Below are 16,511 nucleotides of genomic sequence, written 5' to 3' on the forward strand. Positions count from 1 at the left end.
GAATCTTCTGGTAACAGATACAGTCATTTGAGATCTAAGTACAGACCATCTGGGATCAAATCCGTGCCTGACGACCAGGTTGTTATGCTGGAACGCCTCTTCCCGATGCACAATGACCTAATATGACTCCTCCTTTACGTTTTCTGAGATCAGAAGATATCAGGATCGTTGAATTTCCTAAGGAAAGTGTTATGGATAAAGTAATCTTACACTTGAAAACTAACCTGATTAAGGCCTCCATATTGGAAATGGCTCACTTGCTACTCCCAATGGGATTTGATTGTAGGGAGATTCCAGTTTGTATAAAGAGAAACTTCAGGACGTTGCCTGAGGTAAACATACATCAGCCCTCTCTTTAAAACTTTGACTCCTACCAAAAGACCCATTCTTCAAAACTCACTGAGATTGCCATAGACATGTCTACACCACGTACTTACCATAAACTAACAGATCAGGACTTATTCAAAGAGCCTACTAAGCAACTTGTCATCACGGAACCCAAAGAAACAACTTTATGAAAAGTCTTTTTTTTTTAGGCAAGCATCGCATAAGCATAAAGCTGCTTCTTCACAAATGGCCAAAAGAAAATGGCCTGAACTGGAAAATACGCATTAACCACGACAAACATTGTGGAATGTAGCGTATTGCAACACCTGAGCTTTACTCATCTGTCCTACGATGCTAAACTGTATTCAGGAGCCTATCAATTAATTTGTCTACAAGAAATATAGCTATTATCTAACCCAATACTCAAGAGATACACATCGATATTGAACCCAGCCTATAAAGGATCTTTGGGTCATCTGTTTGCCGGTCTGTTGACTCTGATCAAAAATGCTAATAATACTAAGATAGAAGCCTATGTATGTCCAGATCATTTCTTGCAGGCCACAGGCATCACATTCAATCTGCATAACAATGAGCAGCCTCAACGCTACTTGATACTGAACGCTTACTGGAACCCTGCGGCAATACAAAGCGATGAATTTATCTCTGCCTTAATCACAGTGATCGAAGAAGGAACTTCCACCTGCAATCTCCTTTTCATCATTCTCAGGAGAGAATTTAACTGCTCCTGCATCAACATAGTTGCACAAATTCACAATTCAAATTAGGCCGACCGCGCTGCCGATCTGATGGAAATCCTGACAGCTTGAGACCTGCATATGATGAACGGTTACCCACATGGAGATAGCACCTAAAAGTCCACCTGGTCCAAAAGTGCTTGCAACAAGGTACTCGACTAGATCTGTATTTCCAGCTGTCTCTTGCCCCATGTCAAAACTTACGAAGTGATACAAAAAACAGCTAGTGATCAAGATCTCTTACAACTTTCCATGGAACTCAACCAGACATGCAATCGCCTACGACTCAGTAAGACAGATATTAAAGTTATGACTGAGAACCTTTGCCACCACTTTAAGAAGTGAGGTGGTGTTAATTACCTGCCGCCTCTGCTACCATTTCAATCCGTGCCCCAAAAGGCTAACCACATGAAGCTGACTCATAAACACGCCTCAGATAAGATTGTCATTCAAGCAAAGAAAACTCTTAATAAAGTGTTAAAACAGCTTACATATCTACATGACAATCTAAACAGAGCAAAGAGAAGGAAAATCAGACAGCAATACAAGAACTTGCTCAAAAGACATAGAGATTAACTGATTCATAATTAGGATGAATTAATGCTTTGTTTGATAGATAAGAAGGATGCACGAACAACATGGGAATTACTTAATGGTGTGAGTGCACTCCAGACCTCACACTTAACAAATGCAATTTCGAGAGATACGTGGGCTGAATATTATCAGAATCTCTTTGATGCCAAGAGTGTAACAACTCCTTCCCCGACCCTACAATCAAAGAGTGCCTGACATTTACAGATTGATATCGACAACCTCATAATATTGATTAAGAAATCAAATAACTCCAGAGCACCTGGGCCAGGCGGTCTAACCAATTCAGTGATCAAGGCAGCTCCTGAGGCATGTGCTCCCTTGATCTATAAGCTATTCACCTGTATGTTGGAGAGCAAATCGATCCCTATCTCTTAGAAATTGGCCGTTATCGTACCGATATACAAGAAAGGCCCCAGAGGGAACACAACAAATTATTATTGCTCTTTTGGACGTCCTAGGCAAATTGTTTGCCTCATTCTTGTTGCAGCACCTCCAATCATGGATCTCAACTAATGACAGAGAAGATCCTCGGCAGACCGGCTTCACAAAAGGAGTTGGGACAGAGTTAAATGTACTTTTAATAAATACACTAAAGTTGAAGACTCATCATAACAATAGACAAATATACTTGGCCTTCATCGACATCAAAAAGGGCTTTGACACTGTGAATTGACAACAACTGTGGTTGAAGTTTGAAGCATGGAATTGTCCCCTTGATATTCTTGCTGCCATGCAAGCTCTATATGATAAAACCTACAGCAGGATACGCCTCAATTCCCAAGGCCACCTGTCAAATAAAATTAACACCAACAATGTCCTAAAGCAAGGATGTACGCTCGCAGCCACCCTTTTCAACCTATTTTTGTCCGACATGAAAGATGAAATGAGCTTGCTCATTTCAGCCCAAAATTGGTACCCATCACCTATCATGTTTGCTCTATGCAGACGATCTTGTTTTGATCGACAACACACCAATAGGTCCACAATGAGCTCTGAATCAGCTAAAGCAATATCTGTCTATTAATGGTGTCATAATCCCACAAAAACTAATATCATGATGATAGGTCCCTCTGGGTGCTGTTGCAGTCCTGCAAGTAGATGGTTCCTTAACAACCAACCACTTTCTATCATTAATGAGACCTGTTAATTGGGAGTTTTAATCAATAATAGTAGAGTTGATCAGGCTCGGCAGATCCACCTGAAAAGAAAATTGACATCTCTTCTGAAGCAAGGGCTGCTTATACACAAAAGTTTTGATACCATTTCTTTACGACCGATACTACCATTTTACAATGTGAAAGTCTCTCCAATTCTCCTACATGGATCTGAAGGCTGCATATCTACCCCTTGGGAACTTTGGTCAACTCTCAAAGGCTCTTTCTGGAGGAAGCTCCTCAGACTTCCTAATGTCATACCAACAGTGGTCATTCGATATGAATTAGGACTGACCTGGCTTTTCGCAAGAGCACAATGGAAATGCCTGTCCTTATACCGCAAGTGCATTCTTTACCTGGTGGCCGAGCCCTATCTCATTCCAAGACTAGCCCTAACAAGCGATACCAAGTCTTTACTAAATGGTTGGTTTAACAGATGTGATACTCTATATTGCAAAAAATAGAGTCTGATCCCGACAAACTAGTCCACAATCCAGCAAAAGTCAAGTAGAAACGATGGAGTGATGAGTTGATCAGAGCCAAAGAAGAGAAGAACACATGCAAGCTGGCATCTGCAGTAAAAGGAGCCAATAAGCCTAGAAATCAGCTGCCTATATACATCAGCAAATTTTTCCGAATCTTTGGTATAGGAACCACTTCCTACGTTTTGATTGAACATTCTCCCAACCAACAAACTATTTAATATCTACAAACAGTCTCCAACTGGTGGTTGTCGCTTTTGTAAGAAACCAGAAGAACTTGACACGCTTAAACATATAAATCTATTCTGTACGGCACTGACTGATTCTAGAACATGCTACTTTGGAAAATGGATCACGATGACACACAAGACCGATGCAGAAGTACTGTGGGTGTTTCTTTCACAAGGAAATAACTTCTCAATTATTTTTTACCTAATTCCATTTTTAGACAAGGCCTTTAGCGTACTGGAAAGTCACCAGCACAAACTAGAAAACTGATGCACATTGATGCTATCCCCCTTCTGCAAAAGGCTCATTTGAGATTCTTGTAGTTAATATAAAAAAGAAATTACAAAAGAATGCAAACTGACACGTGTTATTGCTGTGTGCGAGTGACTGCTAATCATACTCTGTGCTTCGCTTACGCAAGCGAAGGCCAGCACATGTCATGCAAATTCTGAAAAAGTCTTATTGCAAACGCCGTTGACCACTGTCCGTGCAAATGTAATGTACGGTCAGTTTCCCTAAAGTATGTTCACATTCCATATTGCATGTATATATTCATATATATGTATATGCATGCGCTGGGTCTTATGGAGTGTAAACCCTGCTGTGAAGCAACAGAACAATGTGTACAACAAAGGGATACAGTAACCAACAGGAAACGATACTAGGGCCATAATGGCATCAATGATGGTCTGCAGAAAGAGTTGTAATGATAGTGATTTGGTATTTATGAAAACGGAGGGTAGCAGAGGGGTAAAGTACTGTTCTTGGAAGCACGACAACGCAGTGCAACAGGGGTTTGAATCTCGGATCTCTGCTTAGAAGCCAAACTCAGGTATTAAACGTGTCATAAAAAAACAATTAAATAAATGTCACACTTTTGCCAAAGTGCTGTACATAGAACATATTTACATACAATCATAACCCAACTGAAGTTGGCATTCATTTATCGACCTCGGAAGGATGAAAGGCTGACTCGGTGTTCAAACCTGCCACCTACAACATGCAGATCCGAGCAGCAAGTGCTCACCCCGCTTAGCCTGCACCCTGCGGTAACGGCCAGAGTGAAATGAGGTAATTACATACAGAGGATAGAGGTAATTATTACTCAGTTCAGCCTGTGCATGGGCCATAGCAAATGGTGCATGTGAAGAAAAGCCCTTGGATGGCCCCCAAGACAAAGAGAAAATGAGGTTGGCATGCTGTGGTGCATGAGGATGGGAAACGAGTGCCGTGGAAATAAAGGAAAGAAAAAGCACGGCCTGTGTGTGGCAGCGCCTGTGTCAACTTTGAGAGGTGAGGAGGAATCCAGGCAGATATGGGCCAGTGGAAGGTGCGGGGTGGAGAGCGGTGATCCTGGCCATGGTGGTGACACAGCAGAGAGGGAAAGCAAAGCAGTGACACCTAGAAAGCATGGGAGACAACCTATGGATTTCCCTGGGAGGTCGTGCACCGGTGTTAGGGACGGGTTACAGCACCCCATGCAGCAAGCAAGCAAAAGGCAAGTCTGACTCTGGGTCCCAGGTGACAGAGGCGGACTTAGCACTCCGGTGACAGACAAAAGGCGACTAGACCTTGCTGTTTCCTGGCCCGACACCTTCTTAACTCATCACACCAGCCACAACACACACACACCCTCCTCCCTTCTTGCTGGCAGTCAGACACATTGGAATAACAAAGAGCAGCTTTAGCATTCACTCACAGGGCCTGGCTAAACATTTGTCAGGGCTCTTGTGGGAGCCCATTTCAATTTGATTCAGCCCCCCCGCCCCTTTGCCTGCAGTTAGAAGGGGTGAACAAAGTCTGTGGCACTGTTGGGTTGCTTAAATAAGAATGGATAGAAAGGAATTCCCTTTAATCTCATGGGGCAGGCACCGAGAGGTGAGCTAAAACACGAAACTGCCACTGAAAAGTTATTAATTGCTCTGTCGGCAAGGTGCTAACGCAGATGAAACCAGAGTAAAAGGCAGAGAGTTGCAAAACACTGCTATAAGCTATTGAAGGCAGACTGTAACCTGCTTCTAAGCAAATATTTGAAGTCTTCAGTTAGGGCAGTGGTCTTCTTTACAATAAGATTAAGAAGAATGTTTTTAATATAAAAAAGATTAAAGTGACTGCTTTTAATAGAAAATATACGCATTCGAAAATCTGTTTCTATTTTAAAGCGCCTGGCCCTCTGCCCCAGGCATCTTTTGCACCCCCCATCCCCAGGGGGGACCAACACCTAGGTAGGGGGAGGGCTCAGAATCTATTTTATTTTTACTAGGGGATTGGCAGAGGCTCGGTACAGCAATGTTTGAATACCACTGAGTTAACGTGACAGCTACCAGAAAAGGGCAGAATGTTACATGCACACAAGGCAAAGTGCACATTTAATGCCATGAACTAAATATGTTGCTGTATAGTAAGACAGCCAACATAGGGGCAGGGGCATGGGCCCCCCTCCCTGAGGATCTTGAACACATACACAGAACAACAAATTCACAACACTGTGGGTCTGTTAGGCATACAAGGCACTGATATCTTCTATGTTGTCTTTAGGACCTGTCCAGAAAAAGATATGCAGACCCTAATTTGCACTATATGGATTGACATGATCAGTAGTGACATCACAGTAAATAACATTACAGGCAGTAACAGCAGACTTCAATACTCTGGGATGCCTTTGGTAAAGACGATAAAACATGTTTTCACGTGTAAGCCAAGATAATAATATGCTTTGTAATATATGAATAGTCACTACTGGAAAAATACAGCAACTCAATCATTTAGTAAACCATGAGGGATTTTCTTCATAGCAAAAATTCCAAACAACATCACTTCTAGTGACACCCAATGTCAGCAGATCAAACACAGTGAGATTACTTTATTTGCCCAGGATCACACAACTCATTAAATTGTTGAAATCAGTATTTTGACCCAGGCTGTGATTTAAGCACTTGAGTACTTGTCATCCCAGTGATAGGTCACATAAATATGTGTTACAGTTGGGTTTCCAAAAACAAAATGATTTGTTTTTCTATCAATTCCTTGAAAAGTACACACATCACATAAGAAACCAACCTGACATTGCATACATTGTTATAGAAATAGGGAAAGCAAACATATATGTATGGATTTATTTTCACCAACTTGAATGCACAATTGCAGTAGCGGCCTGTAAAGGAATGTGGACCTAAAAATAACATCATGTGGTTTAAAAAAAAAGGTATTCACAGTGAAGGAGAATTCAATATAAGGTAATATGCTTGAGCCATTATTGTACACAGCAACCAACATTATACCCCCGCCCCCATTTATTATCACCAACCAACCTCACATTTTAAGGTACAACAGTCCTTACCCAGGTGCCCCAGTGTCTGCATTATCAACCTCTAATCGCTTTCTTGAAATGAGGTTGACACAAAGTTGAAACAGGGGTTGCTGGTGTAGCATGCATTCTTATCTAAGTGGCTGCATTTTAATTGTTCATTTATCTATTGCAGCTGTGACTGCATACAGGTTGGCAGCTATAGCAAGGACCAGCTCACCTCACATCCCAAATATGCTCCACTTTTACTCCTTTCCCATCTGCTTCCTTTTTCTCCCATACAAAAATCGTGTTGCCCTCCGTTTTTCCTAACTAGCAATTTCCTCTCTACTATCCAACTTTTACCTGCTCTTCTTGGATGCTATGTTATTACCTGTTCTTGCTTCATTCCCTTAATCCTCCTCTCATCTTTTCTTTCTCCATTTCTGCCAAAGGTTCTTTGTTATAAATATCCTGCTCTCGTACTCATTTTGCTGCTATTCGCATACTCACCTGCCTTCCTTCACTCCATTTGTCCCTGCCTCGTTTGTCCACAGCACACCAGTTGCCTTTACATTGCTGCCCCCCACTTCTCACTACTCACTCGCCTCCCTTCTCCGCCATTCTCCTGCCCTCCCCCACTCTTCATTCCTCCCCATTCTTTAGACCTCCATTATTCCCCATTCTCCTTACACTTTTCAACACCCTGATCTGTCTTTTCCCGCCCTTTTTTCCTCTTCACCCTTTTTCCATCACTCTTGTGCATTATTATCTATTGCCCTATTCTCCTTCCCTCATTCATTCCCTGCAACCATTCACCCTTTTACCTTCACCTGGCTGCATTCAATCACCTCATCTCCTGCCTTCCACTCTCTCTCAATCTCTCCCTCGTGCTTCCTGCCCCCTCCACTCTCAACTCTCCTGTCCCATCAGTGGTCATGTTACCTGCATCTTCTCTACTTTTCTCCCTCACTATCCTGCCTTTATTCCCTCTCTATTTCCATTCTCTGCCCTGGAGGAGATATGGCAGTGGTGGGTTGGATATAAGGTATCTTTCAAGTGCCACAAGCAGCATCCACAAAAAAGGTTAAAAAAGGTAACCCCTGGTATGTTTTGAGATTAAAATGTGAACTCCTTTAAGTTTGTGATTTTCAAAGATATTTTAAGTGTGTGGGGTAAGAACACCTGGGACATCGACAAAAGGGCTCCGCAAGCTGGATGAATTAGCACGTGAGATTACCTCCTGTAATGTCCCTTCCCATTACCCATCGCCTTGAACCCTATAATTTCCAACATTAACTTCAGGCTTGGTATTTAAATATAACAGCAAAACCTGGTGAGGAGGCCCGGCTGTCTCTAGCTAGAGTCAAACCCCCAACACAATATCGTTAAAGAAGTCGCATTTGTCCCTGAATTTCATCATTGTGCAACCCTGCGCACTCTAGGCTCTGCCTCGAAGACACGCCCACCTGGGGCCCGCTGCCATTTTTTGCCCACTGCGCCCTTGGCCATAAATCTGCCACTGCCCAGTGGGTGCCCCGGGCATCGCATCACCCATATACCCTGTACCCCTGCAGAGAAGGAGTGAGGAGATGGAGGAATGGCAGGGGGAGAAGAAGTGAGGAACGTGGGATTGTACTGGCAAATGCATGAATGGGACAGTTGTCCAGGAACTGACTTGAATGGTTGACCTTCTGCCCACCTTTGGGTCATTGAACCTGCCCTTCAGAACGAAAACACACATGGCCGACTGACAGAGAGTAGTAGTAAACAGCACGTGCTGCTCGTTGCAGAAGTTCACATGGGGACATACAGGATAAAGCAAGACATTGATTCCTTCGCACTGTGAACAATGTACCTTACAATATGTATTATTGCTCTTACATAGTGGCTCTCATATAGTCCCTTATGCCGGACACCTCTAGCTTCGAAGTGCTGTAATGATGGGTGTTATTGTGACTACAATGTAATGGTACTCAAACGTGTTGCTCTTACTTTAAAATCTTGTTACCTAAAGCACTGAACACCATCAAACCTGTCTGTCATAGTCACATTGTCTATCGGGACTACAATTCCATGCCTGTGCCTAGTGCTTGCAGATTCCTTTTGCTTCTAAGAACTATAATACGAGTTATTTTTAATTTAAATTAATTTTTTAATATATAGATGTCTGAACGATGAATGGATGAGTCCGAACCTGCGACCGTAGGGTGCCCCCATGTCAGAGGCGAGCACTGTCCACAGCCTGTCACACACCATTGTTTCGCTCACGAGGTTAGGAAGACGCAATGAGACATGATCATTTCGACTAAAGCGGCTATTCACCAGGAGCCTCTGCTTAAAGGGCCTGGGTGTGGAACATATATATAACATCAGAAGGGTCCAAAACAATGTCTCCCATCCCATCCGTTTAAAGTCAACATCTAACAGCTAAATATGCAGAACAAAGTGCTTACTATCTGCATATTCTGCTTTTTAAATATGTCTGATTATGGTTCATGTTTGGTAAAATGGACACATACGAGTGTCCTTACACATCTACTTATACATCCATACTTCCATCCTTTTGATCATGGTTTACTCTATAAATCAGCTACATATTGTAAATGCAGTTTATCAATTCATGCACTTGATCATCCATCCATACATGCTTCCATCCACCCATCAATGTCTCCATCCATCCATGTATCTATCCATCCATCCATCCATCCATCCATCCATCCATCCATCCATCCATCCATCCATCCATCCATCCATCCATCCATCCATCCATCCATCCATCCATCCATCCATCCATCCATCCATCCATCCATCCATCCATCCATCCATCCATCCATCCATCCATCGTTGTCTCCATCCACCCATGTATCCATCCATCCATGTATCCAACCATCCATGTATCCATCCATCCATCCATCTATGTCTCAATCCATCCATCCATGTCTCCATCCATGCATCCATTCATCCATCCATCCATCCATGTATCCATCCATCCATGTATCAATCCATGCCTCAATTCATCATCCATCTATGTCTCCATCCATCCATGCATCCATCTATTCACCATCCATCCATGTTTCCATCCATGTATCCATTCATCATCCACGTCTCCATCCACCCATCCGTCCGTGCTATATCAGTGAAGCACAACTGGACACTGTCCACTTTAACCGAAATAAGAATGCAGTACATGTACTATACGAGGAGAGAGCGTCCTCGGTTCTGCATGCTCGTTTTACTGAGTTGATAACGTGGAAATAACTTTTGGTTTAAACGTTAATTTCACTTACTTCCCAGTCATGAACTGGCTCCTTGATGGAGAGCAGATGGGCTGCACGTAGTAGTTCTCCAGCTTGACCCCCTGGGCAGCCAGCCTGTCCAGGGTGGGTGTCTTGATCTCCGACCCGTGATAGCCCACGTCCCGGTAGCCTTGGTCATCAGACAGGATAAAGATGATGTGAGGCTGGGAAGATGTGGAGGGGGGCGAGGTGGGCTGCCGCTGAGCCGGCGGGCGCCTCCTGGCCCATCTGGCCCTAGCTGCACGTGTGGAGCTCCTGCTGCCGCCGTCCCCCGCCACTGCCCAGGCCAGGTAGCTATAGGTGACCAGGCTGACCACAGAGAAGCTGGACAGCACCCCGAGCAGGAGCATCCTCCTCGCGCCGCCGCCGGTCCGAGCTCCCTCCAGCTAGGGGAGTGGAGATGCGGCGCGGGAGATGCGCAGTGTCAGAGGGGCACTGTGGGAGAGGCTGGCGTCCCCGGGGGGAAGCATTGCAGCAGCTTCCTTCCTGCACACACCCGTGCCCCGCGCAACATCAACAGGGCTTGTCAGCGGCGGGAGATTGATCTGCTCCCTGCGCGCGCCCTCTCACCCCAGCCGCCACCCCGCGCAGATGCCTGGGGCAGGACACATGGACGCAAGGGGTCACTGGCTGCCGCGGGGCTGCGGCTGCTCGCGCTCTCCAGGCAGAGTTGCTCTGAGCTCTGGGAGAGTTGTGTGACGAAGTAGAGGAGAGAGTTCATGCGGCACACACGGGGAACACCATATATGTTTAGAAATGTGTAGTATCTCGCTGACAGACTGAGGTGACATCACAGACCTCAATCTGGGGGTGCTGAGGAGAGGTGAGAGGGAGAAAAAAGTGCGCATGACAACTATTCCAGAGCTCGACTCCCGACGCGTAGGTACCAAAATGTGCATTCTTTTACTTTCTCCTTCCTAGAGCATGTCTCGTTCCAGTACACGTCGTTAGATGCACGCAACTATTCCCATATATACCACAGTATGTTCTCTCGAGTGTCCCCACATGCTGACATGTATGATGCAGCGGGGAAGTTTCGAGGACGGACGCTGGAGTGCAGCCTCTCCCTCTAAAGCGAGATTCCTCGAGCGTTTGTGTGTGTGTGGGGAGGGGTCACGCTGGTGGAAGGGAGTTATTCCTGGGGGCTGCCCCTCCGCCCTGTCCATCCCCCGGGCTCGCGCACATTAGCACAGCAGTCACTCGGTACATTGGCCGGCGTGCGTGGCCGTCCAGCTGCAGTCGACGAGCCGAGCCCCCCAAAGGTAACCGAATCCCTGAGTGGAGAAGGGAGGAGGGGTCACGAGCCCCATGTCCACGTTCCTGTCTTCTCTCAGGCGCAGGCTCCCTCGGCTTCATCTCTCCACATCTTGACACCAGCAGCAGCTGCGCAGGATTAAGACAGCGTATTAGGCATCGAGAAAGCGGGGGGCGTGGAGTGAAGAAGCGTCGGGTAGTTCTTGGGGAACTTCTGCAGGGACTTCATCCCCAGCGCCCCGTGAGCTGGCAGTGAAGGGGCGCCTGTAAGGGACCTCTCCTTTGTTCCCAAAGCCTGCTGGCGTTGCCTTCTTTCCTTCAGGGACGGGCAGCAGACCACCCCTGTGCTGACCCGCAGCCCAGGCGAGCCAGCCTCTCCCCATCCCAGGGCCGCCCCCAGCCTCCCGCCAGCCTCCCGGTCCCATTCAGGACCGGCCCTGGAAGAAAACACCGCTAAGTGGCAGGCCGGCGAGTGTAGGGATGCGTGTCCCATTGCCCAGGTTCAAAGGCAGAAACGCGGGGAGAAAGGCGAACGTACGGAGGAGAACTGCTTTCTTTTGCCTGCTGGTACGACCCTTCTCCAGAGGAGGGCTGTTCTGCTAAAGATTAAGTGATAAACGCAAGTTTTGCCAGTTTACAGCACCTTTTAAAAAACAAATGTATGAATATGGGGGACAGACAGCTGGCATGCTGAGTAGATCCTGCTGGCTAGCCTAGGACATGATGAGCTGACCACCTGAATCCAGAGCTCACGGACCCAATGCCCAAAGAGCTAAACCCACTGAGCTACTTTTCTGGCTAACTTTAAGTCAAGATCAAAAGTCCCCTTGCTGTCTTTCCTTTCCGGGCTGGCATTTTCCTGTGGTTAGTGGGCGTCGTGCCCCTCCTTCTAACTGTCAACCGCAACATTCTGGTTCCTTGATAATTTCAGTTCCTTGATTTTCTGCTGGGGCTTATTTTTCCAACCGTAATTCGCTTTAAATGATGTCCCGTCTATCCCATGTAGGAGTCCTTTCGTTGAAGACGAGCTTTTCTTGTTAAATGTTGTGGAGTAAAAAAAAAAAAAATAATAAGTCTATTAATAGTTGAAGTGCACTTTTTTTCACACGAGCTCATTTTGCTCCTGGCATAGAGTGCAATGCATGCGTAAAATGGATGCGTAAAAGAGAGGAGGGGCCGAACATATACCAGACCATACAAATACTATAGGCTGAGTAGTGTAGGCTCCCCTTTGCTCTTGTTCCTATTCCCTAGTACCCAGGATAAAGAAATAATAGCATAGACGGGTTTTTTGTTTGTGGAAAAATTATAGGCCATAGGCCTGTTTATTTTCTACAGAAAATAACACCAAACAATAATCATAACAACCAAAATTAACACCAACTCGCTTTTGGGCACTTCGTGTCCAGGGGGTGTAGATGCCCAGCCTTCTCCTCGGCTAGTCTTAGTTACCCTGGGGTATCTGTTCCTGGACACGTGCCGCTGCCTATAACTTTCTTCAACCGTGTACCGAAGAAAGTACTCGGCGTTCCTGTTCCTTGTTCTTTCTCCTCTGCTTGCCTTTTTTGTAGTTTTTTTTTTTTCTTCTTTTTCTTTCGCTGGGTGGGTTGGGTGGCAAAACGTTTCCTTCTCCCCCTTTTCCAGACCCTGGGAGCTTACCCGAATGAGGTGAGCTCCTTACCTGGTTGTGCCTAACCTGCTTTTCGTTGGGGTACTTATACCCCCCTGGCCCTTTGTTGTACCTCTGGGGGGCCGGACTTCCTCCTGCCCCCCTGTTGCTTTTTCTTCGCACCTTTCCCCCATTTGTGTTGTGCTTCCTTTGTCAACGCCAAGGGTGGGGGCGCCGCTTGGCTGCCCCTCCCCTTGTATTTCGCGCCGTTTGTTTCCCCCACCCCGCGCCTAACCCCCCAGGCCCTCTATCGTGCCGTACTTTGTACCGCACGGGGCCTGGGGCACAGCATTTGCACCAGCATGGATTTGCATGCCGGCGCAACAGCTAGGGATTCCTATGGGGTTCACCAGCCTTTTTTCACCAGCAACAAACAGGCAGGCACAATAATTCGTTGTAAATGCTGCTTGCCATGCATGTCAGGCAGCATTTAATCAATTTGCATGGCAGAGTGCAAAAGGGTGGCGCATAAACATGTATGATGCCTCTTTGCCTTCCGCTTTTGCACTTCACCATACAAATGAGGAAAATATTGGCAGTGGGGACGTGTTACGTGTGCAAGTTCACATACATGGATCCCCGCCACCAAATGTTCCTCAAATTACATGGGACCCACACTATCTGTCGAAGGGGAAAACTAACACGTGAATGTGTGAAAAGACAAAGGAGCTCATTTCATTGCTCCACATAATTTGGCGGCGGGGGCCAGGTCCGTTTGCACTCTGGCGTAGCCAGGTTCCGGCTGCCAAATCTTTGTCATTTGAAAGTCAAAGTGCAAAAGGTCACCCTTTGCTCTCCACTTTTGCACTCCACCGTAGTCATTAAATAAACACTGGCAAGTACGCATCTAAGGCAGCATTTACAATGGATCCCTATAGAGTCCGCTGACTTTTTCCTCAGCATGCCCCAGCAAATGCTGGAGTATTTGTATAGCGTAAAGGAAGGGAACAGCAAAACCACAAGTTGCATTTTGCCCCTTCTCTCCATCATAGAAATTTAGGAAACTGAGCTGTGACGCAGATTGCTGAAAAGCCTTATGCAATGCTTTTCCATATACTGTTTATGTTACAACTCATCCTAAATGAGCACCAATGCACATTTAAATACTGATTACCTAATCTTCACTACGACTCATTATGCCCGCCTCAGTCCTTGCTTCATGATGTCATGACACTACACCCAGAACTGAGGACAAATACAAGGAAGGAACAAATAGGTTGTTTTGGAGTCCCTCGTTTGAAAGGTCCTTTCTCACATACGTTAAAATCACAAACCAACAATCCAATCTTTGTATTAAGTATTATTAGATAGTCACACATGTTTTTATATCACATATCTAGCACACAAAAACCAGTGCCTCATGTATCAGAGAGAAAAGGAATCAGGGATTGACAGTGGCAATGTGAGAAAGTGAGATGGAACATGTGAAGAAGTGCCACCTGTGTGGATGAGAGAGCAGGAACTACTCTGACTTTTAAAAATAATATCATGCCAGCAATTTTGTTTCTGAACGTGGTCTCTGCCCATCAGACCACACTTTCATAATTTTCCATGCCAAAAAGCATCATGCAACCCCGGTGCCTTGCTGTGACAGTCTACTGATATCCCCATCAGCTGCCCTGCAGTAGCAACACAGCAGGTTCCAAAGTCAGAGGTGTATTACTGAGTACAGGTACTGCAACCCTAAATTCCAGCAGATATGGATTTTTTACTGTATGCATTTCTGATTCAAAACATCATAATTGTGTACAAGTCTGGTGTCAGTTCTTAAAACTAAATATAAGCAATATCTGGTTTTGATATGGTGGCTACTGAGGTTACACAATTGTATAGACACAGGCCTTTGATGTAATTTTATTGTCTGCTTGGTGGACAGTGACTCATTCATAATTGTGCCTGGTGTCTTTTAAGCTGTTTGGGCTGGTTGTACCCACAAAAGCCATGTTGGATCCCACCCAAAAATCCCACTGTTTGATCCCCCTTAAAAAAGAGTTGGCACCTTCTCCAGGGAGCATGAACACCCATTGGAGGTCCTTTGGGAACTCCGGCTGCATAAACAGTCCTGTCATTACAATGGTTGTCTCAAAGCACGGTGCTGATTATTCAAGCATTTTTTATACAGACAGTGGAAGGGGATGGAGCATGAGTAACCCAATAGAGAGCTTCATAAAAAAGACTTGAGTAATCAGCACCGTGGTTTGAGGTAGCCATTGAAATGACAGGACTGTCTTTGAAGCACAAGTTTCCAAAGGACCTCCATTGGAGTGTTCAAACCTAATCTAGATCCCTTGCTCTCTTCTAATGTTCACCCCCATCTCTCTGCTGTCTTTCCCCATAAAGTTGCTTGAAGCCCTGGACACTCCCCTCCTCTGCTCGTTTCTGGAAGACTCTGCTGCCCTGGATCCCTTCCAGTGCGGGTTCAGGCTTGGCCAAGTCACGGAATCTGTTTTGTTGTCTGTGCTCAACAATCTGGTTCAGATCGTAGATCAGCGGAGCATTGGTGCCCTGATCCTCTTAGACCTCTGTGCCGCATTTGAGACCATTGATCATAGCATTCTGATCAATAGACATTCTGCAGTGGGTGTCTCTGGCCGGGTCCTTGACTGGTTCTTGTCTTTTCTTTTGGACTGCTCCCAATCCTCCTCTTCATCCCTTCACCTCTCCTCCTCTGCGGGGTACCCTAGGGTTCTGCTCTCTCTCCTCTTCTTTTCAACATCTATATTCACCTCTAGGTTAAACTTATTCACACTTTTGGCACTCTATGCCACTCCTATGTGAATGACACACACATTTTGGTCCGCCTCGATCTGGCCCTCCCCTCCACTATTGAGCACTGTTGCTCTTGCCTTTTGGCCAACCACGCGTGTGTGGGAAGCAACTGGCTCTGTCTTAACAGTGATAAGAAGGCGGTCTTGGTGGTTGATGCCACGCCCAACTCCTCACCTTGGTCCTCAGCTTTCTGGCTGGACACACTTGGCTATCTGCCATCTCCGTTGGCAGTAGTGAAAGATCTCAGCGTCAAACTATCAGCCTCCCTGTCGATGAGTGATCAGGTTAGGGCAGTATGAAAAGCTGTCCGGTTCAAGCTCTGCATCCTGTGCAAAGTCGCCTTCCCTTAGTCAAAATATCTTTGGATAATGCGTAAAGAAGTATTCATTGGAACCACATTGGGAGTACAGTCTTTGCAAAAGTCCACTGCCACCAGAGAGTTGAGGATCAGGAGCGCCAGGGAAGAGTAGAGCTCTTATCCCTAGCTATCCCAAGCTCTTTTTTCTGGATGACCAGTCAGCTTGACATAGTCTATTGAAACTGAGAAAAGGGTACACAGGACCCTGCTCACTGGTGGTGACATAATCCTGTGAGTGCTCTCTGCAGACCTTCCTGGTTGATAAGGGCCGAACAAGGACTACCTTTCCCTCTGACGCTCTGGGCTGGATCCCCCAGCAACCAAAGAACTGAG

At 45.8% G+C, this 16,511-nt stretch overlaps 1 protein-coding gene across 1 annotated transcript in view; it reads right to left on the reverse strand.

The window, feature by feature from the left end:
* ARSJ (arylsulfatase family member J) overlaps positions 1–11,218 on the reverse strand; it is a 500,852-nt gene extending 489,634 nt beyond the window's left edge. The window contains exon 1 of the mRNA XM_069631049.1: positions 10,120–11,218. Within this exon, the coding sequence (XP_069487150.1) occupies positions 10,120–10,478 (359 nt within the window). The 5' untranslated portion in view covers positions 10,479–11,218. The remainder of the gene's footprint in view (positions 1–10,119) is intronic.
* Positions 11,219–16,511: the final 5,293 nt, after the last annotated feature.

The sequence above is a fragment of the Ambystoma mexicanum genome, chromosome 6q (genome assembly GCF_040938575.1).
Source record: "Ambystoma mexicanum isolate Mex_15411 chromosome 6q, UKY_AmexF1_1, whole genome shotgun sequence".
Lineage (NCBI taxonomy): Eukaryota > Metazoa > Chordata > Amphibia > Caudata > Ambystomatidae > Ambystoma > Ambystoma mexicanum.